The sequence below is a fragment of the Scyliorhinus torazame genome, chromosome 7 (genome assembly GCF_047496885.1).
Source record: "Scyliorhinus torazame isolate Kashiwa2021f chromosome 7, sScyTor2.1, whole genome shotgun sequence".
NCBI classification, from domain to species: Eukaryota; Metazoa; Chordata; class Chondrichthyes; order Carcharhiniformes; family Scyliorhinidae; genus Scyliorhinus; species Scyliorhinus torazame.
The window spans coordinates 303,727,879-303,752,897 of NC_092713.1; the positions used below are offsets into that span (position 1 = coordinate 303,727,879).

At 50.6% G+C, this 25,019-nt stretch overlaps 1 protein-coding gene across 1 annotated transcript in view; it reads left to right on the plus strand.

The window, feature by feature from the left end:
• flt4 (fms related receptor tyrosine kinase 4) overlaps nucleotides 1-25,019 on the plus strand; it is a 620,139-nt gene that overhangs the window by 491,067 nt on the left and 104,053 nt on the right. The window contains exons 6-10 of the mRNA XM_072512680.1: nucleotides 572-708; nucleotides 2,278-2,449; nucleotides 5,583-5,700; nucleotides 6,636-6,811; nucleotides 16,896-17,061. Coding sequence (XP_072368781.1) covers nucleotides 572-708; nucleotides 2,278-2,449; nucleotides 5,583-5,700; nucleotides 6,636-6,811; nucleotides 16,896-17,061 — 769 coding nt within the window. The remainder of the gene's footprint in view (nucleotides 1-571; nucleotides 709-2,277; nucleotides 2,450-5,582; nucleotides 5,701-6,635; nucleotides 6,812-16,895; nucleotides 17,062-25,019) is intronic.

The following is a 25,019-nucleotide window of genomic DNA, read 5'->3' on the forward strand; positions in this document are numbered from 1 at the left end:
CATTGATAAATGCAACAGGGAATTCCGGAGAAACGTCTTTACCCAGAGAGTGGTGAGAAGGGGGAACTCGCTCCCACAGAAGTGATGAGTGGAGATACTTTAAGGAAAAGCTAGAGCACGAGGGAGAGTGGAATTGAAAGACGTATTGCTGGGGTTAGAGGATGGAGGGTGGAAGCAGGCTTGTGTCGAGCACAAATACCAACGTGGCTTTTTTTCTCTGCGGCAAATATTTGTAATACTTTGTAAAAAGAAGTTGACATTTCCAAAATTGGGATTGATAAACCTTTGTTCGGCAATACTGTTAAGGGTTATAGGACCAAGTTGATTAACTGGAGTTAAGGTACAGCTCACCTCTGATCTACTTGAATAACAGAATAAGCCCAAGAGGCTGAATGGCCTCTTCCTGTTATATTCCGAAACAAAAATTAGTTAATATGCATGAATTAAATTCGTAGCCTTTTGACTTAGGTTCATGAGGCAGGAAGGACAATCTTTAGGGGGGATGTTGCGATTGTGACTTTGTCACCAAAACGCTGTTTAACCACACTGTCTGCCCATTTCTTTCCTAAAGGACAAGTAATATATAAGTTCACAGTGAAACCTGGTCGCCACGAGCTGGTGGTGGGGGAGAGGCTGGTGCTGAATTGCACCATCGAGGCGGAATTCAATGTGGCCGTTGACTTTCAGTGGGGGTACCCTGGAAAAGAGGTAAGGCGGCAAGTTTCTGGTTTTGATAACCAGTTTCTTTCATTCGTTCACGGAAGGTGGCATTTGTCGCCCGTCCCTATTTACCCTTGCGACCGTAATGTGGGACAAGAAGCCAGGAAAGAGGGTGAGTGGGGTCCAGTCCCCAGCGCACACAGCCACTCCATTGGGCAAGTGCAGCTCACCATTTGGCATTTATACTGAAGCCGATTGCAAGGGGTGCTGCTCATCCTATACTGACCGTGCCAGCTCCTTAATGCAATCCAGCACATTTTCCGCACCTGAGCAAAGTGGGGTGAATAACTTTGCCCCCTCTACGATTTTGAAGGTTCCACTAATTTCAGATATTTTGAAGTGTTTATTAGTGTCTCAGGACTAATGCGAAGTTGTTTGCATTGGAAAGTGTGGTGAAACAGGGGCACAGTGGCGAGCCACAGACATTCATTGGCCCTCACTCGGGCTCCAGGAATTTTATTATAAAAGCAAAACACTGCTGGAAAACCCCAGCGTGTCTGACGGCATCTGTGGAGCAAGAGACGGGGTTAAGGTTTTAGTTTGTAAGATTCTCCTTCTCCGCTTCATCTTGTCTTCTTTTACTCTGCCACCTGCCCAAGTACTGAGTCCAGCGTACAGCCGGGAACTAGTGACTGACTGTATTTATTCGACACTTTTCAATTCACTTCCCACACCTAGTGGTGCACGAAAGCAGATTTGTGTCTGTTTCCCCAGCTAGTAATTCCCGGAACAGGTGGCTGGTCTGTCGCCAGGGGCTTGTAGCTTGAGGGGCTCCACTCCACATCGAGAGTGGCTGACCAGGAGTCTCTCCTGCTCTTAACGCCAGCAGTTGGTGTGTTTGGCAGGATTTGCGGGTTGGCACACTCAAGCTGTTTGGCCGGGTTATGAACTCACCTTCCTTGGCCATCACGTCCTGGGGTGGGACGCGAACCCAAGGCTTCTGGCTCAGTGGCAGAGATGTTACCTACTGTGTCGCAAGACCTCCTATTCAACACTTTGCCCTTTTACGGTACACTGTAGTGGGCAAGTCCCATTAATATCAATGCTGAAGGGAACATAATGAGCACTGGTTTCATAGACATGGCTGGTATTCCCTTGGATGTAGAAGGAGGGGCCAGATGGCCTACTCCTGCTCCTAGTTCTTATGTTCTTATGAAAGGGAGATCTAACTGAGGTGTTTACGATGATAAAGAGATTTGATTGGATAGATAAGGGAGAGGCTATTTCCTCTGGCAGGGACAGGTTGCACCAGAACAAAGGGAGAAGCCGACATCTCAGAATGTCATTCAGGCTGCTGCAATTGAAAATGGCAAGAGTGAGATTGGGGGAGTTTTGTCAGGTTTGGGGTAATAAGGGTTACAGAACCAGGACAACTGGGAGAAATTAAGGTACAGGTCAGACCAAAGCCAAAAAAGGGCAAAAGGCTCGAGGGGCTGAATGATCCAATGGGTATTTTAATACTTTAATTGCTGATTAGTGTCACTGTCGTGTTCCTGGACACCTTTACCTGTGTGTGGGTTGATAAATTCTGTGTTTATTTTTTTTCGCCCAACCCAGGCTGATCGACCAGTGATAACTTCCTCGCAGAAACGCGAGTTGAACGAAAGGTTAGAACTAAGCAGCACTCTGGTCATAAACAACATGACGATGGCAGATCAGGGCACCTACATTTGCAAGGCCAATACTGGCTTTGACATCAAGGAGGGAGTGGCCGATGTCATTGTCCATGGTAAGGACCTACAACTTCCCCAGTGCTTGAGTGGGGACCTGAATATTTCCCCATGCTACGGGGGGGGGGGGGGGGGGGGGGGGGGGGGGGGTGGAACCCGTTGCCATGGGAGGCTGTGGAAGCAGATACATTAACGGCGTTCAAAAGGCATCTTGACAAATACATGGGTAGGATGGGTATAGAGGGATACGGTACAAGGAAGTGCTGAGGGTTTTGGCCAAGGTTGGTATCATGTCCGGTACAGGCTTGAAGGGCCGAAGGGCCTGTTCCTGTGCTGTATTGTTCTTTGTTCTTTGTAATATTTGAATGCCTTTGTATGCGAGGGAGAACATCAGTCAGCACGAAGAGAGAAAATGAATGAAAATTAAAATCGTTTATTGTCACAAGTAGGCTTCAATGAAGTTACTGTGAAAAGTCCCTAGTCGCCACATTCCGGCGCCTGTTCGGGGAGGCTGGTACGGGAATTGAACCGTGCTGCTGGCCTGCCTCGGTCTGCTTTCAAAGCCAGCGATTTAGCCCTGTGCTAAACCAGCCCCTCGAAAAACATCCAGTTTTGGGGGGGGTCATCTGTCAATGGCCCCCTAGTCGCACCGCATGAAGCGGCGCCAGTCCCAAATTCCTCGTAAGCGGCCATTCTCCGCCCCACTGCACTGAACGCGATTTTGGCACGGGGCTACGGAGAATCTAGCACAAGATGTGCAACATGCTAATTTGTGCACCGCAAGACCCCACTTATAGCAATGGGATGGTGGCCAAAGGGTAAATGTTGGCTCGGAAATTGGTTTGGGGCAGGGGAGATCTCCTGCCCTTCTTTGAAATTAATGCTCAACTGAGGCAACAGACCAGGGCGTCAACTTAAAATCTCATCTGGAGACTACTCCCGTCAGTACAAAATTTGCACAGCACTGATCCTACAATAGTTCAAGTCTCCCTCAGTACTGTCCCTCCAACAGTGCAGCACTCCCTCAGTGCTGCCCCTCTGACAGTGCAGCACTCCCTCAGTACTGACCCTCTGACAGTGCAGCACTCCCTTAATACTAACCCTCTGACAGTGCGGAACACCCTCCGTACTGGCCCTCTGACAGTGCAGCACTCCCTCAGTACTGACCCTCTGACAGTGCAGCACACCCTCAGTCCTGACCCTCTGACAGTGCAGCACTCCCTCTGTACTGACCCTCTGACAGTGCAGCACACCCTCAGTCCTGACCCTCTGACAGTGCAGCACTCCCTCTGTACTGCCCCTCTGACAGTGCAGCACTCCCTCAGTACTGACCTTCTGACAGTATAGCACCCCCTCAGTACTGACCCTCTGACAGTGCAGCACTCCCTTAATACTAACCCTCTGACAGTGCGGAACACCCTCCGTACTGGCCCTCTGGCAGTGCAGCACTCCCTCAGTACTGACCCTCGGACAGTGCAGCACTCCCTCTGTACTGCCCCTCTGACAGTGCAGCACTCCGTCAATACTGTCCCTCTGACAATGCAGCACTCCCTCAGTACTGACCCTCTGACAGTGCAGCACTCCCTTAATACTAACCCTCTGACAGTGCGGAACACCCTCAGTACTGACCCTCTGACAGTGCAGCACTCTTTCAGTACTGACTCTCTGACAGTGCAGCACACCCTCAGTCCTGACCCTCTGACAGTGCAGCACTCCCTCTGTACTGCCCCTCTGACAGTGCAGCACTCCCTCAATACTGTCCCTCTGACAATGCAGCACTCCCTCAATACTGCCCCTCTGACAGTGCGGCACACCCTCAGTACTGACCCTCTGACAGTGCACACTCTCTCAGTGCTGCCCCTCTGACAATGCAGCACTCCATTAATACTAACCCTCTGACAGTGCAGCACTCTCTCAGTACTGCCCCTCGGACAGTGCAGCATTCCCTCAATGCTACCCCTCTGACAGTGCGACACACCCTCAGTACTGACCCTCTGTCAGTGCAGCACTCCCTCTGTACTGCCCCTCTGACAGTGCAGCACTCCCTCAGTACTGACCCTCTGATAGTGCAGCACACCCTCAGTCCTTACCCTCTGACAGTGCAGCACTCCCTCAATACTGTCCCTCTGATAATGCAGCACTTACTCAATACTGACCCCCTGACAATGCAGCACTCCCTCAATACTGCCTCTCTGACAGTGCAGCATTCCTTCAGTACTGCCCCTCCGACAATATAGCAATCCCTCGATACTGCCCCATTGACAATGCACAATTCCCTCAGGAGGCGCTCCCTTGGTACTGCCCCACTGGCAATGCAGGGTTCCCTCAGGAGGCGCACCCTCGGTACTGCCCCACCGGCAATGCAGCATTCCCTCAGGAGACGCACCCTCGGTACTGCCCCACTGGCAATGCAGCATTCCCTCAGGAGGCGCTCCCTCAGTACTGACACTCTGACAGTGCAACACTCTCTCAGTGCTGCCCCTCTGACAGTGCAGCACTCCATTAATACTAACCCTCTGACAGTGCAGCACTCTCTCAGTACTGCCCCTCTGATGGATTACGGGAAAATGATATAGTGTAGATTTATTTGTTCTTAAGGGCAGCACGGTAGCATTGTGGATAGCACAATTGCTTCACAGATCCATGGTCCCAGGTTCGATTCCGGCTTGGGTCATTGTCTGTGCGGAGTCTGCACGTCCTCCCCGTGTCTGCGTGGGTTTCCTCCGGGTGCTCCGGTTTCCTCCCACAGTCCAAAGATGTGCGGGTTAGGTGAATTGGCCAATGATAAATTGCCCTTAATGTCCAAATTGCCCTTGGTGTTGGGTGGAGGTGTTGAGTTTGGGTAGGGTGCTCTTTCCAAGAGCTGGTGCAGACTCAAAGGGCCGAATGGCCTCCTTCTGCACTGTAAATTCAATGATAATCTATGATTAATCTAGGACAAAGGTTTGGCACAACATCGTGGGCCGAAGGGCCTGTTCTGTGCTGTATTTTCTATGTTCTATGTACAGCACGGTACTACACCCTCACAGATACAATGCGACGTCTTTGGGTCATGAATTCACTGTTCATTCAAAGCAAAGCCAATGAAAGAGTTTGGAAATGTAGTCACAATCCCCGAGCCGAGTTTAAGTTGCTGCCGCTGTATTTATTCTGTTCTCCTCCTGATTTGTCTTTTGTTCTCACCTTATCCAGAAAAGCCCTTTATCCGTGTGGATTATGAGAAGAGTTCGGTCATCGAGGCAAAGGCAGGAGAGAAAAATGTGAAACTTCCTGTGAGGATCCGAGCTTATCCCCAGCCAGAGATCAGATGGTGAGGATAATAAGGACATTTCAGCACACGGATTACCATGTGACCGAAGACAATGTCATCAGCTGAACATTTCTGTTTCTTAATTTGAATGCCCATTCCGCATTCAAGATAAATTCCTTTCATAAATATCTCCTTCTCATTTACTTTTATTTGGCTCCTCTTCTTCCCCTCCCTCTTTCCCTCACCTTATCCTCTATTCCTCCTTATCTCTGTCCCCTTCTTCCTCTCCTCCAAATTTTCCATCTCTCTTCCCACTCCCTCCTTTGTATCCTCTCCCTTCTCCCCTTCCCTACCGCCTCCTTTCCCTCTCTCTCACCTCTATTCACACCCCTTCTTTATCCATAACCTTCTCTCCATCTTACCCCCCCCCTTTTACACTCACTCCCTCCTCCCCTTTCCATTCCTCCCCCTTTCCCCCTCCCAGTGGTTCAATCCGCCTCTTCTACTCTCCACCCCTCGCTCCATTCCCCCCTCCATCCTTCCCACAAATAACAGTTGAAGCAAGAACAGTTGTTAATTTTAAATCTGAGATAGATTTTTGAGAAACAAAGATATTAAGAGATATGGGCCAAAGGCAGACCACAGACCAGCCAATCATGTCATGAAATTGCAGGACAGGCTCAAGGGGCCTATGTTCCTCCGTTTTGTTACCTTTTCGCTCCCTCCCATTCACTCCCTCCTGTAGCAATCACCCTCTTCAACCCCGTCTCCCTCCCCCATCCCTTCCACTCAATCCCTCCCCGGTCTCAATCTCACTCACACTCTCTCTCCCTCCCACTGGCTCAATCCCTCCTCTTCTACTCTCTCTCCCTCCCACTGGCTCAATCCCTCCTCTTCTACTCTCTCTCCCTCCCACTGGCTCAATCCCTCCTCTTCTACTCTCTCTCCCTCCGTTGAGTGTTGTCAACAACCACCAAATGTGTATTTTGTTTCAGGTTCAAAAATGGGAGGATTATCAACAAAAGTCCAACCTTTAACAAGGTGAAACTTTCCCCGTTGGGTTTGGTGATTGCGGAGGCGACAGAGCAGGATGCAGGAAACTACACCATAGTGCTGCGGAACAGCAAAGCCAAGCTAGAGGAACGTCTGCAACTGCAGCTTGTGGTCAACGGTAAAGCACCAGCGGAATTCTCTTCCAAAACAGGAACGATCGGAATACCTCTCAATCACTTTGTATTTGGATGTCGCATCCAGCATCTGTGTTAGATATCCTCCTCATCTGTGAGGAGGTACCCCACACACACTGACTCTCACTGGGATACGGGTCCCACACACACTGACTCTCACTGGGGTCTGGGTCCCACACACACTGACTCTCACTGGGGTACGGGTCCCACACACACTGACTCTCACTGGGGTACGGGTCCCACACACACTGACTCTCACTGGGGTACGGGTCCCACACACACTGACTCTCACTGGGGTACGGGTCCCACACACACTGACTCTCACTGAGGTACGGGTTCCCACACACACTGACTCTCACTGGGGTACGGGTCCCACACACACTGACTCTCACTGAGGTACGGGTTCCCACACACACTGACTCTCACTGGGGTACGGGTCCCACACACACTGACTCTCACTGGGGTACGGGTCCCACACACACTGACTCTCACTGAGGTACGGGTTCCCACACACACTGACTCTCACTGGGGTACGGGTCCCACACACACTTACTCTCATTGGGGTACGGGTTCCACACACTGACTCTCACTGGGGTACGGGTCCCACACACACTGACTCTCACTGGGGTACGGGTCCCACACACACTGACTCTCACTGGGGTACGGGTCCCACACTCACTGACTCTCACTGGGGTACGGGTCCCACACACACTGACTCTCACTGGGGTACGGGTCCCACACTCACTGACTCTCACTGGGGTACGGGTCCCACACACACTGACTCTCACTGGGGTACAGGTCCCACACACTCTGACTCTCACTGGGGTACGGGTCCCCCACACACTGACTCTCACTGGGGTACGGGTCCCACACTCACTGACTCTCACTGGGGTACGGATCCCCCACACACTGACTCTCACTGGGGTACGGGTCCCACACTTACTGACTCTCACTGGGGTACGGGTTCCACACACACTGACTCTCACTGGAGTACGGGTCCCACACACACTGACTCTCACTGGGGTACGGGTCCCACACACACTGACTCTCACTGGGGTACGGGTCCCACACACACTGACTCTCACTGAGGTACGGGTTCCCACACACACTGACTCTCACTGGGGTACAGGTCCCACACACACTGACTCTCACTGAGGTACGGGTTCCCACACACACTGACTCTCACTGGGGTACGGGTCCCACACACACTGACTCTCACTGGGGTACGGGTCCCACACACACTGACTCTCACAGGGGTACGGGTCCCACACACACTGACTCTCACTGAGGTACGGGTTCCCACACACACTGACTCTCACTGGGGTACGGGTCCCACACACACTTACTCTCATTGGGGTACGGGTTCCACACACTGACTCTCACTGGGGTACGGGTCCCACACACACTGACTCTCACTGGGGTACGGGTCCCACACACACTGACTCTCACTGGGGTACGGGTCCCACACTCACTGACTCTCACTGGGGTACGGGTCCCACACACACTGACTCTCACTGGGGTACGGGTCCCACACTCACTGACTCTCACTGGGGTACGGGTCCCACACACACTGACTCTCACTGGGGTACAGGTCCCACACACTCTGACTCTCACTGGGGTACGGGTCCCCCACACACTGACTCTCACTGGGGTACGGGTCCCACACTCACTGACTCTCACTGGGGTACGGATCCCCCACACACTGACTCTCACTGGGGTACGGGTCCCACACTTACTGACTCTCACTGGGGTACGGGTTCCACACACACTGACTCTCACTGGAGTACGGGTCCCACACTCACTGACTCTCACTGGGGTACGGGTTCCACACACACTGACTCTCACTGGGGTACGGGTTCCACACACACTGATTCTCACTGGGGTACGGGTATCACACACATTGACTCTCACTGGGGTACGGGTCCCACACACATTGACTCACTGAGGTACGGGTTCCACACACACTGACTCTCACTGGGGTACGGGTCCCCCACACACTGAATCTCACTGGGGTACGGGTCCCCCACACACTGACTCTCACTGGGGTACGGGTCCCACACTCACTGAGTCTCACTGGGGTACGGGTCCCCCACACACTGACTCTCACTGGGGTACGGGTCCCACACAAACTGACTCTCACTGGGGTACGGGTTCCACACACACTGACTCTCACTGGGGTACGGGTTCCACACACACTGACTCTCGCTGGGGTAGGGGCTCCACACATACTGACTCTCACTGGGGTACGGGTCCCACACACACTGACTCTCACTGGGGTACGGGTCCCACACTCACTGACTCTCACTGGGGTACGGGTCCCACACACACTGACTCTCACTGGGGTACGGGTCCCACACTCACTGACTCTCACTGGGGTACGGGTCCCACACACACTGACTCTCACTGGGGTACAGGTCCCACACACTCTGACTCTCACTGGGGTACGGGTCCCCCACACACTGACTCTCACTGGGGTACGGGTCCCACACTCACTGACTCTCACTGGGGTACGGATCCCCCACACACTGACTCTCACTGGGGTACGGGTCCCACACTTACTGACTCTCACTGGGGTACGGGTTCCACACACACTGACTCTCACTGGAGTACGGGTCCCACACTCACTGACTCTCACTGGGGTACGGGTTCCACACACACTGACTCTCACTGGGGTACGGGTTCCACACACACTGATCCTCACTGGGGTACGGGTATCACACACATTGACTCTCACTGGGGTACGGGTCCCACACACATTGACTCACTGAGGTACGGGTTCCACACACACTGACTCTCACTGGGGTACGGGTCCCCCACACACTGAATCTCACTGGGGTACGGGTCCCCCACACACTGACTCTCACTGGGGTACGGGTCCCACACTCACTGAGTCTCACTGGGGTACGGGTCCCCCACACACTGACTCTCACTGGGGTACGGGTCCCACACAAACTGACTCTCACTGGGGTACGGGTTCCACACACACTGACTCTCGCTGGGGTAGGGGCTCCACACATACTGACTCTCACTGGGGTGCGGGTTCCACACACACTGACTCTCACTGGGGTACGGGTTCCACACACACTGACTCTCACTGGGGTACGGGTTCCACACACACTGACTCTCACTGGGGTACGGGTTCCACACACACTGACTCTCACTGGGGTATGGGTTCCACACACACTGACTCTCACTGGATACGGGTTCCACACACACTGACTCTCACTGGGGTATGGGTTCCACACAGACTGACTCTCACTGGGGTACAGGTTCCACACACACTGATTCTCACTGGGGTATGGGTTCCACAGACACTGACTCTCACTGGGGTACGGGTTCCACACACACTGACTCTCACTGGGGTACGGGTCCCACACTCACTGACTCTCACTGGGGTACGGGTTCCACACACACTGACTCTCACTGGTGTACGGGTCCCACACTCACTGACTCTCACTGGGGTACGGGTTCCACACACACTGATTCTCACTGGGGTACGGGTATCACACACATTGACTCTCACTGGGGTACGGGTTCCACACACCTGGCTCTCACTGGGGTACGGGTTCCACTCACTGACTCTCACTGGGGTACGGGTCCCACACTCACTGACTCTCACTGGGGTACGGTTCCACACTCACTGACTCTCACTGGGGTACGGGTTCCACACACACTGACTCTCACTGGGGTACGGGTCCCACACACATTGACTCACTGAGGTACGGGTTCCACACACACTGACTCTCACTGGGGTACGGGTCCCCCACACACTGACTCTCACTGGGGTATGGGTTCCACACACACTGACTCTCACTGGGGTACGGGTTCCACACACACTGACTCTCACTGGGGTACGGGTTCCACACACACTGACTCTCACTGGGGTACGGGTTCCACACACACTGACTCTCACTGGGGTACGGGTTCCACACACACTGACTCTCACTGGGGTACAGGTTCCACACATACTGACTCTCACTGGGGTACGGGTCCCACACACACTGACTCTCACTGGGGTACGGGTTCCACACACACTGACTCTCACTGGGGTACGGGTTCCACACACACTGACTCTCACTGCGGTAAGGGTTCCACACACACTGACTCTCACTGGGGTATGGGTTCCACACACACTGACTCTCACTGGATACGGGTTCCACACACACTGACTCACTGGGGTATGGGTTCCACACACACTGACTCTCACTGGGGTACAGGTTCCACACACACTGATTCTCACTGGCGTACGGGTTCCACACACACTGACTCTCACTGGGGTACGGGTTCCACACACACTGACTCTCACTGGGGTACAGGTTCCACACACACTGACTCTCACTGGGGTACGGGTTCCACACACACTGACTCTCACTGGGGTATGGGTTCCACACACACTGATTCTCACTGGGGTACGGGTTCCACACACACTGACTCTCACTGGGGTACGGGTCCCACACACACTGACTCTCACTGGGGTACGGGTTCCACACACACTGACTCTCACTGGGGTACGGGTTCCACACACATTACCACTGTAGCATCATCTTCGCATGAATGAATCATTTGTCACATGTCCAGATTTTGTACATTTGTTGAATTAAAGAGAATGTGTTGGGATAAAGTTCCAGTCCTGGCACTTTGTTAATTTTAACCTACCCAATACCTCGTCCTTATCAAATTCAAACCCTTCAACTGTCTGAACTCCATCCTCTTGATGCGTGAGGATCTTCACTTTGGGTATAGACTGGAGGAGTTGGGACAGATTTCCTTGGAGAAGCAAAGATTTAGAGGAGAGTTGATAAATTGTTGAAAATGATGAGGGTCTGGGCAGGGTAGATGGAGAGAAGCGGCTCCCCCTGGTGGAAGGATCGAAAACCAGAGGGCCCAGGTTTAAAGTAATTGGTGAGAGAAGCAATGGCGGCGAGAGGAAAATCATCTTTACGCAGCGAGTGGTTAGGATCTGGATTGCGCTGCTTGAGAATGTGGTTGAGGCAGGGTCAAACTAGCTTTTAATAGGAATTGAATCATTATACGGAAAGGAAAAATGTGCAGGGTTGAGGAAAAGGGAGGGGTGTGGTACTAGGTCAGTTGCTGCTTCAGAGGGCCAGCACAAATACGAAGGACCAAATGGCCTCCTGTGTTGCAGCGATTCTGCAATTCTACGTCCAGACTATCTGATTGCTGTGGCCATTATAACCCAGTCCCTAGCCTCAGTGGTAACCGCACTGTCCACTCTGAAAGCTCTGCCCTGTATTGAGCCTCCTACTTGTCCAGGGCACTGAACCACAATAAAACAGAGGGCAGCACGGTGGCGCAGTGGTTAGCACTGCAGTCTTATGGCGCCGAGGTCCCAGGTTCGATCCCGGCTCTGGGTCACTGTCCTTGAGGAGTTTACACATTCTCCCCGTGTTTGCCTGGGTTTCACCCCCACAACCCAAAGGTGGATTGGCCGCGCTAAATTGCCCCTTAATTGGAAAAAATTAATTGGGTACTCTAAATTAATTTATTTTTAAAAACCCAATAAAACATTGAGCTGAGGTAGTTCATCCAGTGCCGAACACATGGAGCCTTGCTGTATTTCTCACTGGTGAAGGACGGGGGAAGGGTCCCACTGTCACACTGGGGAAGAGGAGTGGGGTGTCACTGTCACACTGGGGGGAATTCCTTGCCACACTGCAAGGGCAGGGCTATCCCTGTCACACTGGGAATGGGGGCCCTGTCACATCGGGTGGTTCTGTCATATGGAGGTAGGGTATATCAATGTCATACTGAGGGAAGGTGGGAGTGTCGCCGCCACCTTTGGCTGGGGCGAGGGGGCGCCGACTGATTGAAGAATTGAATTTGAAGCCTATACGGCCTCTTCAAATCGGACGGTGCTCATCAGGCACCTTGTAAAGCTCTGAAATTAAATTTGAAGTTATCCTTGTCCTGGCTTCTTCCAAACTTAAATCCCACGGGTGAAACGGGAGCAGCAATTCCAGTCCTGAAACCTCAAGCCTTCAAAGCAAACGCGCATGCAGTTACCATGTGGCTTTTGTCAACAAGTATGTCTGACACCACCTCACTTAGAGATCTCCAAATTAAGCAATTGCCAAATCTCCAGCAATAGAGCTTCTCCAGTAAGGTAGCACAATGTTAACCCAAGGCTGCACAGCTCAGGGACAAAAGGCCCGACGGCGAATTTCAAATTATTGCTCCCAGTCCCATGGCATAAAATAGAGAAGGAAGCCAACCATTCCTATCAGGTTGCCAATACCGATTTCGGATAAATCTAACCTCAATGATAGGGTAGAGTGTACAGGGACTGTGCAAAGAGATTAAATTTATGTGTCAAGTCCATGATAGGGTAAACAATACATGGGCTTTGGATGGGGATTAAATGGGTGGGTTGAGTCTCTGATAGGATCGAGTGTACATGAGCTATGGGAGGAGATGAAATAACTGGGTTGAGTCCATCATAGGATAATGTGTGCGTGGATAAAAGTCCATCAGATCATAAGAACTAGGATCAGACGTAGGCTGCTTTGCCATTTAATAACCTCTCGGGAGGTGTAATTGTGGCTTTCACCTCACTTTTTTGCATGACCCCTGTTACACATCACTCCCTTGTCGATCAAAAACCTTTCTGACTCAATCTGAAATATATCCAATGACCATCCTTCACTACTGTCTGGGGAAGGGAAATCCAAAGAGTAAAGACCCCCTGAGAGACGATATTCCTCCTGAACTCTCTATTGAGGAAACAGCTACCTTATTGACCCCTTCAGAATCTGATATGTTTCCGTAAGATCACTTCTGATTCTCCTAAACTCCATTGAGTAAAGACCCAACCTGCACAACCTATCCCCATAAGACAAACTGCTTCAGCCCAGCAATAAGCCCGGTGCACTTTCTCTGAACTGCTTCAAAAGCAAGAACATCCCTTCTTAAGTGCTGTTCGATTTTGTCCATGTGATGTACCTAAATTACTTTGATTCCCCGTCATTATGTAATTCCAAGCAGTTCAACTGATGAGGTTGTCACTGAAGAAGATGTGAAGAAACTGGGATGGATGTGAAGACACTGCGTACATGTGAAGACACTGGGTTAGATGTGAGGACACTGGGGTAGATGTGAGGACACTGGGGTAGATGTGAAGACACTGGGGTACATGTGAGGACACTGGGGTAGATGTGAAGACACTGGGTTAGATGTGAGGGCACTGGGGTAGATGTGAAGACACTGGGTTAGATGTGAGGACACTGGGGTAGATGTGAAGACACTGGGGTCGATGTGAGAGCACTGGGGTAGATGTGAGGACACTGGGATAAATGTGAAGACACTGGGATAGATGTGAGGACACTGGGGTAGATGTGAAGACACTGGGGTCGATGTGAGAGCACTGGGGTAGAAGTGAGGGCACTGGGGTAGATGTGAGGGCACTGGGGTAGATGTGAAGACACTGGGTAGATGTGAAGGCACTGGGGTAGATGTCAGGGCACTGGGGTAGATGTGAAGACACTGGGTAGATGTGAAGGCACTGGGGTAGATGTCAGGGCACTGGGGTAGATGTGAAGACACTGGGTTAGATGTGAGGACACTGGGGTAGATGTGAAGACACTGGGGTAGATGTGAGGACACTGGGGTAGATGTGAAGACACTGGGGTAGATGTGAAGACACTGGGGTAGATGTGAGAGCACTGGGGTAGATGTGAGGACACTGGGGTAGATGTGAAGACACTGGGGTAGATGTGAAGACACTGGGTTAGATGTGAGGACACTGGGGTAGATGTGAAGGCACTGGGGTAGATGTGAAGGCACTGGGCTAGATGTGAGGGCACTGGGGTAGATGTGAAGACACTGGGTAGATGTGAAGGCACTGGGGTAGATGTCAGGGCACTGGGGTATATGTGAAGACACTGCGTACATGTGAAGACACTGGGGTAGATGTGAGGGCACTTGGGGAGATGTGAGGGAACTGGGGTAGATGTGAGGGAACTGGGGTAGATGTGAGGGAACTGGGGTAGATGTGAGGGAACTGGGGTAGATGTGAAGGCACTGGGGTAGATGTGAAGGCACTGGGGTAGATGTGAGAGCACTGGGGTAGATGTGAGGACACTGGGGTAGATGTGAAGACACTGGGGTGGATGTGAAGACACTGGAGTAGATGTGAAGACACTGGGGTAGATGTGAAGACACTGGGGTAGATGTGAAGACACTGGGGTAGATGTGAAGACACTGGGGTAGATGTGAGGACGCTGGGGAGGATGTGAGGGCACTGGGGTAGATGTGAAGACACTGGGGTAGATGTGAAGACACTGGAGTAGATGTGAAGACACTGGGTAGATGTGAAGACACTGGGATAGATGTGAAGACACTGGGGTAGATGTGAAGACACTGGGGTAGATGTGAAGACACTGGGCTAGATGTGAGGGCACTGGGGTAGATGTGAAGACACTGGGTAGATGTGAAGGCACTGGGGTAGATGTCAGGGCACTGGGGTAGATGTGAAGACACTGCGTACATGTGAAGACACTGGGTTAGATGTGAGGGCACTGGGGTAGATGTGAGGGCACTTGGGGAGATGTGAGGGAACTGGGGTAGATGTGAGGGAACTGGGGTAGATGTGAGGGAACTGGGGTAGATGTGAGGGTACTGGGGTAGATGTGAGAGCACTGGGGTAGATGTGAAGACACTGGGGTAGATGTGAGGACACTGGGGTAGATGTGAAGACACTGGGATAGATGTGAGGACGCTGGGGAGGATGTGAGGGCACTGGGGTGGATGTGAAGACACTGGAGTAGATGTGAAGACACTGGGGTAGATGTGAAGACACTGGGGTAGATGTGAAGACACTGGGGTAGATGTGAAGACACTGGGGTAGATGTGAGGGCACTGGGGTAGATGTGAAGACACTGGGGTAGATGTGAAGACACTGGAGTAGATGTGAAGACACTGGGTAGATGTGAGAGCACTGGGGTATATATGAAGACACTGGGATAGATGCGAAGACACTGGGGTAGATGTGAAGACACTGGGGTAGATGTGAAGACACTGGGGTAGATGTGAAGACACTGGGATAGATGTCATGACACTGGAGTAGATGTGAAGACACTGGGGTAGATGTGAGAGCACTGGGGTATATGTGAAGACACTGGGATAGATGTGAAGACACTGGGGTAGATGTGAAGACACTGGGGTAGATGTGAAGACACTGGTGTAGATGTGAAGACGCTGGGGTAGATGTGAGAGCACTGGGGTAGATGGGAGGACACATGGGTAGATGTGAGGGCACTGGGGTAAATGTAAAGACACTGGGGTAGATGTGAGAGCACTGGGGTAAATGTAAAGACACTGGGTAGATGTGAGAGCACTGGGGTAAATGTAAAGACACTGGGGTAGATGTGAAGGCACTGGGGTAGATGTGAAGACACTGGGATAGATGTGAAGACACTGGGGTAGATGTGAGGGCACTGGGGTAGATGTGAAGACACTGGGTTAGATGTGAGGGCACCGGGGTAGATGTGAAGGCACTGGGATAGATGTGAAGACACTGGGATAGATGTGAAGACACTGGGGTAGATGTGAGGGCACCGGGGTAGATGTGAAGACATGGGGGTAGATGTGAAGACACTGGGGTGGACATGAAGACACTGGGGTGGTTGCGCACTTTCATGAGCCAATATTCACAGAATATATTTCATCATTTCACTGGAACATGGAGGTGTGGATTTCCATATCAGATCGGGGGTTTATATACATGGGGGATTTCTATATTGGGGGCTTTCTATATTGTCCAAGCTCTACATTTGGTTGGTTATCAGTTGAACCACCAGACACCGGGCGGGATTCTCTGGCGCACCAACCATGTGTTTCTTGGCCGCGTCCCGTTCGCCGTTGGCGGGATTCCACCTTCCCCCCCCCACCCGGTTGTCAGTGGGCTTTCCCATAGTAACCACCACACGTCTCCGTGAAACCCTCTGGCGAGGGTGCGCTGCGGGTGGGAAAATTGAACTGCAGTGGCCATCTTCTCACCTGCTCTGTCCAGGACTTCAGTCAAGCACCTGCCTCTTTCTTTCCCTCCAACAGTCCCACCTCAGATTCACGAGAAGGAAGTGGCTTCCCCGACCAACATCTACCCACGTGGAAGTCGCCAGACACTGACCTGCACCGTCTATGGGATCCCTGCTCCTGCGAAAATACAGTGGCACTGGAGGTCATGGGGGCCGTGTGGTTTAAACTCCTATCGAAGCCAGTGAGTACCATGGATAACAGATCAAAACTAATACAGTCTAGCTCTGGCCTTGTTGTCACCTCTTGTAGCAGCTTACACTCTTTGTTAAAACTACCCTTTTGTCAAACCTATTTATCATGCAAGCATATTGTATGATGGCCCTCATTGCAAAGGAGTTGAAGTAAAAGGTGATGGAAGTCTTGCTGTGATTATATTGGGCTTCAGTGAGACCACATCTTGAACAGTGAGTGTACCGATATGTTTTCCTTAACTAAGGGCTTGACAGATGTTGGGGAACATGAGAAATAGGAGCGGGGTAGGCCATACAACATCCTTTGTGGAAGGGTCAATGGACTCGAAACATTAACCGTGTTTCTCACTCCACAGATTCTGACAGACCTGCTGAGCTTATCCAGCATTTTCTGTTTCATGGCTGACCCTCTACCATGTTGACTGTCCCCAGGTCCCTTGATTTTCTTAGTCCCTAAAAACTGTCAATCTCCATCTGGAATATAGTCCATGATTGAATGTCTGAAGCTGATTGGGGGGAGACCAGTCAAAAGATTCACCACCCTCTTGAGTGAAGACATTTCTCCTCACCTTTGTCCTAAATGGCCCGATACCTGACCCTGGGTCTACGACCTTCAGTTCTCTCCAGCCAGAGAAAACAGGCCCTCTGAAACTACCCTGTCAAATCGCTACAAGAATTTAATAGATTTCAATGAGATCACTTTGCAGTCTTTTAAACTCCAGAGAATATAGGCCCATTCCACTCAATCTCTCCTCATAGAACAATCCCCCTGTCCCGGGAATCACTCCAATCCCTCCCTCAAAAGCAAATTATATCCTTCGAGAGGGAAGGAGATCAAAACTGTGCTCACTACCCCGGTCTAGAACATAGAACATAGAGCAGTACACCACAGAACAGGCCCTTCGGCCCTCGGTGTTGTGCCGAGCATTGTCCGAAACCAAGATCAAGCTATCCCACTCCCTGTCATTCTGGTGTGCTCCATGTGCCGATCCAATAACCGCTTGAAAGTTCCTAAAGTGTCCGACTCCACTATCACAGCAGGCAGTCCATTCCACACCCTAACCACTCTCTGAGTAAAGTACAACACCAGGCCAAAGTCCAACAGGTTTGCCTCAACACCACTAGCCCTCGGAGCGCCGCTCCCTCCCCAGGCGAACAAAGAGGTATGCTCCAGAAACACACACATGGACAAATTCAAAGATGCCAGACAATGCCCGGAATGCGAGCATCAGCAGGCGACCAAATCCCCACAGATTTGGCCCGACAAAGTTTGATATAATTGCAACATGAGTTCTTTCCTCTCATGCACCAACTTGATGCAATAAAGTCTAACATACCATTCACCTTCCCAATGACTTGTACCTGCATGTTAACTTTCTGTAATTTGTGTACAAGGACATCCAAATACCAATATTACTAGGCTCTCAACTTTTATTTAACTTCTCCATTCTTCCTGTGAAAATCGATAATTTCACACTTGTTATTCCATCTGCAGCCTCTTCCCCAATCACTTAGCCAATCTGTATCCTTGGTGGTTTATTTCATAGAATTTACAGTGCAGAAGGAGGCCATTCGGCCCATCGAGTCTGCACCGGCTCTTGGAAAGAGCACCCTACCCAAGCCCACACCTCCACCCCATCTCTGTAACTCAGTAACCCCACTTAACGCTAAGGCAATTTTGGACACTAAGGGCAATTTAGCATGGCCAATCCACCTAATCTGCGCATCTTTGGACTGTGGGAAGAAACCGGAGCACCCGGAGGAAACCCACGCAGACACGGGGAGAACGTGCAGACTCCGCACAGAGTGACCCAAGTCGGGAATCGAACCTGGGACCCTGGAGCTGTGAAGCAATTGTGCTAACCACTATGCTACCGTGCTGCCCTTGAGCCCACCTTACAGCGTACATTCCCATCTAACTTTGCATCATCAGCAAATTTGGATAACTTACACTCAATCTCCTCATCTAAGTTGGCAACGTGGATTGTCAATTACAGAGGCCAAGTCCTGATCATTGTAGTACTCATGGCTTACATCCTGCCATCACAGAAAAGACCCATTTATTCCTACTGTCCATTTTTCTGTTCATTTAATCAATCCAGAATGTATATTAATATTTTACCCTAACATCTTGAACCCTAATTTTGTGTAGCAACTTTCTGAAAATCCAAATATGCACCATCCACTGGCTCCCCGTCATTTCGCCAGCTAGTTAAACACTCAAAACATTTTCCTTTTCTAAAACCATGTTGACTCTGCCAAATCATACTGAGGTAAGTGCTCGGTTCTGCATCTTTAATAGTAGATTCTAGCATTTTCCCTGCTACTAATGTCAAGCCATCTCGTCTATGGTCTCCTGTTTTCTCCCTCACTCGTTTCTTGAACAGCAGAGTCACCTTTGCTATCTTCCAAACCACAGGGAGAACACTAGAAGCTCGATGATTCTGAAAGATCAAAACCAATGCATCCTCCCCCTTCTGAGACAGTCCCTCTGGTTTGATAGGCTCTAGGGTGGCTGAGAAGACCAATGTGGGTTCTGCAAAGTTTCTCACACGCAGGGCAGGGGGCACTTGGCAAGTTGGGCAGATGTGTTGTTGGGAGGTTTGTGCACTCTCTCAGTGCCTGAACTTCACTTCTCCGGGTCCCCAGTGAAGTCTCTCCATGTGTTTGGTGCATCGCCAAATAACCTTTTCCTTTTTGGTCCAACAAGCCAGGGCTCCTGTTGGTCAGCAGGGATGATTGACGCCTTCAGGCATTCTTTGAGGACATCCCAAAATCATCTCCCCTGTCCTCCTGGGAGTCTCCACAAACAGGTTTTAAGTAGTTGCTTCAAGCGCCTGGTTTCAGGCATGCGAGCGACATGTCGTGCCCAGCGGAGCTGGGTTTGAGTGATTGGCGCTGGGCCTATTAGCTTGGGAGAGGAGCTGCTTTTGGACCACCATTCTTGCCACCGGATTTGGAGGATCTTGCGAAGGCACCACCGGTGATATTTCTCCAGTCCTTTGAGGGACCTGCTGCAAGTTGTTCCAAGTCTCTGAAGCACATAGGAGCATGGGGACCACTGCGGCCCAGTGAACCACGACCTTAGTTCGGGTTTAAGATCCTGGTCTTCAAATACTCTTTTCCTCAGTCAGCTGAAGGCTGAGCTGGCACATTAAAGGTGAAGGTGAAGGTTGTCGCCTGCGTCTGCCTGCGGCAGAGGAGACTCCTAAGATATGGAAAATGGTTGACATTTCCAAAATCTTGCCTTTAACCTTAATTGGCGGGGAGGGTTGGGGTTGTTGTTGTGCTGCGGGAGCTAGGTAGAAGGTGATCTTAGTTTTCTGGGTGTTTAGTAAAAGGTGCATTTCCTCATATGTATCAGAGAAGGAATTGATAATGACCAGAGACTCAGTTTCTGAGTGAGCACACACACAAACGGCATCTGTATACTGGAGCTCAAGGACTAATATTGGAGTGATTATGGTTTTGAATTGAAGGTGGCATAGATTGAATAGTTTCGTGTCTGAATCCACTGATGCAGGCTCCTTTCTTGAATAACAGGGTTATTGGAAATTTGCAACCTTCTAATTCAGAGGGAGCGTGCTTCAATCGAGAGAATTCAGGAAAAAAAAAACAATTCTTCCACTAATCTGGCAGCCTCCTCCTTTAAACCTCGGGGTGGAGGCCATCAGATCCAAGGAATTTGTCAGCTTTTAGACCCATGAATCTTTCTTTACCAGCAATAGTTACTCTAAATTTCTCGCTCTCGTTCAAACTTTAATGCCACATCATTTCCAGTTTGCTCTTCTTGCGTTCGTACTGTGAAGACTATCTTGGTTGGACAGCCTCGAACTAGAGATTATGGTCCCAGGATAAGAGGTTGGCCATTTAGGACTGAGGTGAAGAGAAATGTCTTCACTCAAAATGTTGCGAATATTTGGAAGTCTCTAACACAATATGTGGATAACCAATCACTGGTGTATTGAAGACTGAGATCAATGGTAAGACCACATCTGGCGTCTTGTGCACAGTTTTGGTCCCCTTATTTGAGGAACAATGTAGTGGCATTTGGAGGCAGTTCAGAGGAGGTTCACTAGGTTGAGTCCAGAGATGAGGGGCTGGATTCTCCCAAAGTGGGACTATGTCCCCACATCGGCGTAAAAACGGTGGAGTTTTACTGCAGAAATTCCGAGAAACATGTTGAGCTAATTCAGTGCCCTGCAGGGGGATGGCAGGGACCTGCAGTGACTCTCGCAGCTTTCGTGCAATTCCGGTTTGGCTGCGGCGTCGCGCTCCATGGTGGACTCGGACCGCGGAATGAGACGGAAGAATGAGACCACCCGATCGGCCGTGTGCCCGAACATCAAACCGCGCAGATCTAACCCCCGGCTGCCTATAAGCCCCCCCCCAGTTTTCATACCCCCCGCCCCCGATCAGGGCGGCCGCAGACTGAGTCCACAGCCGCCACGCCAGCATCCCGACCGGCAATAGGTGGTTAGTTCCACGCCGTCGGTCAGGAGCGGAGGTTTGCTGGGTGGGCCTCTGTCAATGGGCCCCCAGCCACGCGGCGTACTCCGCGGTCACGCCGATTTTCAGGGCCCGGGGAATCGCCGAACCGGCGCCAGGCCCGATTACGGCGCGAAAGTGGATTCTCCGCCTCCATGCCGGCTGCGGTTTTGGCGCGGGGCTGCGGAGAATGCAGCCCGAGGAATGATTAGGCCGAAACTCTCTAGCGTTCAGAAGAATGAGGGGAGATCTAATTGAGGTACACAAGATGATAAAAGGTATGGATAAAGTAGACGTGGAGCAGATACTTTCTCTTGTGGGGCATTCTAAAACGGGAGGTCATAATCTTAGAATAAGAGGTGACAAATTTAAGATGGATTTGAGGAGAAACTACTTCTCCCAAAGGGTTGTGAATCTGTGGAATTCGCTACCCCAGAGTGCTGAGGATGCTGGGACAGAGAGTCAATTTAAGGAGGAGTCAAACTGATTTCTAATTGGTGATGGGTTGAAGGGTTAGGAAGAACGGGCAGGATGGTGGAATTGAGGCCTGGATGGGGTCAGCCATGATCACATTGAGGGTGTTGGGCTCGGCAGGCTAAATTGCCGATTCCCGCTCCTGCATCATGTGGTCTAGGGAGGAGATGCTCTGGTTGATTTCGCCATCCAGCTCTTGGTCTGTAGCATTGTAGGTAGCAGATGAGGAACATATCAGCCGTGATAGAATGGCAGAGCAGACTCGATGGGCTGAATGGCCTAATTCTGCTCCTAAATCTTGTGAACATATCAATAGATTTTGGATTTCCAAGTGATAGTGGATAGGACTGAAAAATGGAGTTGATGTAAATTCTGACTCATGATCTAAGTGAATGGTGGAGCAGGCTGCAGAGGGCCTACTCCTGCTCCTATTTGCTTATGTTTGTGTGTTAGCACTAGTAATGGGGATTTATGTAGCGCCCTGAACATCTCAAAACAACCCAAGGACGTTACAGAGGCTGAAAGAAAGAAGCTGGTGGTCAGATGTGAGAAGGAGATTGTGCGTTATGAGCAGGTCTGGTTCCTTGTAGAAACTGCCCAGATACAGACCAGGAAAAGAAAAGTTGGAACTTGCATTTACATAGCAACTCTCATCATTACAGGGTGGTCCACTTTATAGCTAGTGAAGTACCTAGGAAACATAATCACTGTACCAATCTCTACTCCATTGACTCCTGTGAAATGCCTTGGGACTTTTTGCAACGTTAAAGGTACCACACAAATATGAGTTGTTGTTTCGGGTTTTTATTTAACTAATTCATTGCGAGAAGTTGCAAATTATTGTAATGGTTAGCACTGCTGCCTCACAGTGCCAGGGTTCGATTCCGACCTCGGGTGACTGCCTCTGTGGAGTTTGCATGTTCTCACAGGTCTGCGTGGGTTTCCTCCCACACTCCAAAGATGTGCAGGTTAAGTGGGTTGGCCATGATCGATGCGCGGGACTATGGGTTTAGGGCGGGGGAGTGGGCCTAGGTTAGAGTGCTGTATCGGGATTTGATTTGATTTAATTTATTGTCACATGTACCGAAGTACAGGAAAAAGTATTTTTCTGCGGCCGAGGGAACGTACACAGGACGTACATAGTAGACACAAGAATAATCAACCGAGAACATTGACAAATGGTACATCGACAAACAGTGATTGGTTACAGTGCGGAACAAGGGACTAAACAACGCAAATAACATGAGCAAGAGCAGCATAGGGCGTCGTAAATAGTGTTCTTACAGGGAACAGATCAGTCCGAGGGGGAGTCGTTGAGGAGTCTAGTAGCTGTGGGGAAGAAGCTGTTCCTATGTCTGGATGTGCAAGTCTTCAGACTTCTGTACCTTCTGCCTGATGGAAGGGTCTGGAAGAAGGCAATGCCTGGGCAGGAGGGGTCTCTGATAATGCTGCCTGCCTTCCTAAGGCAGTGGGAGGTGTATACAAAATCAATTGGTGCAGACTCAATGGCCTCCTTCTGCACTGTAGACATTCTATGGATACCATGGATTGTTTGGTTCCATCATGTTTTCAGATCTCAAACTCCGCATCTTCCACCTCCAAAAAGTGTGATTTATCCTTTTTGTGATAAACACCACTTTTTCCTCAACAACCTTGCCAGAAGTATTGCAACAGTGCAACCTAGTACAGCCCCTCTGACAATACAGCTCTCACTAGCAGGGCTCCTCCATCAGTACAGCACTCCCTCAGTGCTGACCACATGATTGTACAGAACTCCCTCTATACAGCCCCTCTGACTCCCCCAGAACAGACTCTTTGACAGTGCAGCATTCCCTGAGTACTGACCCTCTGACATTGCAACGCTCCCTCAGCACTGACCCTCTGACAGTGCAGCACTCCCTCAGTACTGACAATCTGAGAGTGCAGCACTCCCTCAGTGGTGACTATCTGACAGTGCAGCATTCCCTCAGTACTGACCCTCTGACAGTGCAGCACTCCCTCAGCACTGACCCTCTGACAGTGCAGCACTCCCTCAGTACTGACCCTCTGACAGTGCAGCACTCCCTCAGTACTGACAATCTGAGAGTGCAGCACTCCCTCAGTGCTGACGATCTGACAGTGCAGCGCTCCCTCAGTATTGACCCTGTGACAGTGCAGCACTTCCTCAGTACTGACTCTGACAGTGCAGCACTCCCTCAGTACTGACCCTCCGACAGTACAGCACTCCCTCAGTACTGACCCTCCGACAGTGGAGCACATCTGGATTATAGATGCAAGGCTCCGAATGAAACCACAATAACTGATCTCTTCATCTGCGGAGCCCGGAAAGTATGTTACTATCTGGGAGTGCATGCAGTCTAAGGAAAAATACAACCACAAATCTGAAACCTTTAATAGCTGGCAAGAAAATTCAAACAATTAGACCAAATGTTATTGCTGAGGTTTATTTCAGAGTATTTTAGAAAGGGTCATTTGATTTATTTGGATAAAGCTACGGTACACCTTTAAATAGCTAAGACATTTTGTTAAACGCCAATTTGGTCAGGAAACAGACACAGTGATGAATTCTTCATGCCGTCTTTTCTGCCAATACATTGCTGTTTGTTTCAAGTTGAGAGGATGCTGCAGTAATCCCAACTCTCGGTCTTCTTCCTGTTTTTCCGGAGCTGCCTGTCAGCTCCTTCTGTGCGTGCCCCCAGGACAAGACTCAGCTCCTCATTACATGGATTACGTCTCAGTCATGTCCTGAAGTATCCTTCCCACCAGACAAAACAAAACAAGGCAGACTTTGCAGATAGATTGTACACAGAAATACAGAAAACATTCAGTCGCTCATGTCTGTGTCATCTGAAAAGGAGCTATACTGCTTAATCCCACTTTGCAGCTCATGGTCTGCATCGTGATAGGTAACAGCACCTACAAGAGTATACACAGCTGTTTTTTTTAATGCAATGCCACTTTCTTTCAGGCAGTGAGTTCCAAATCT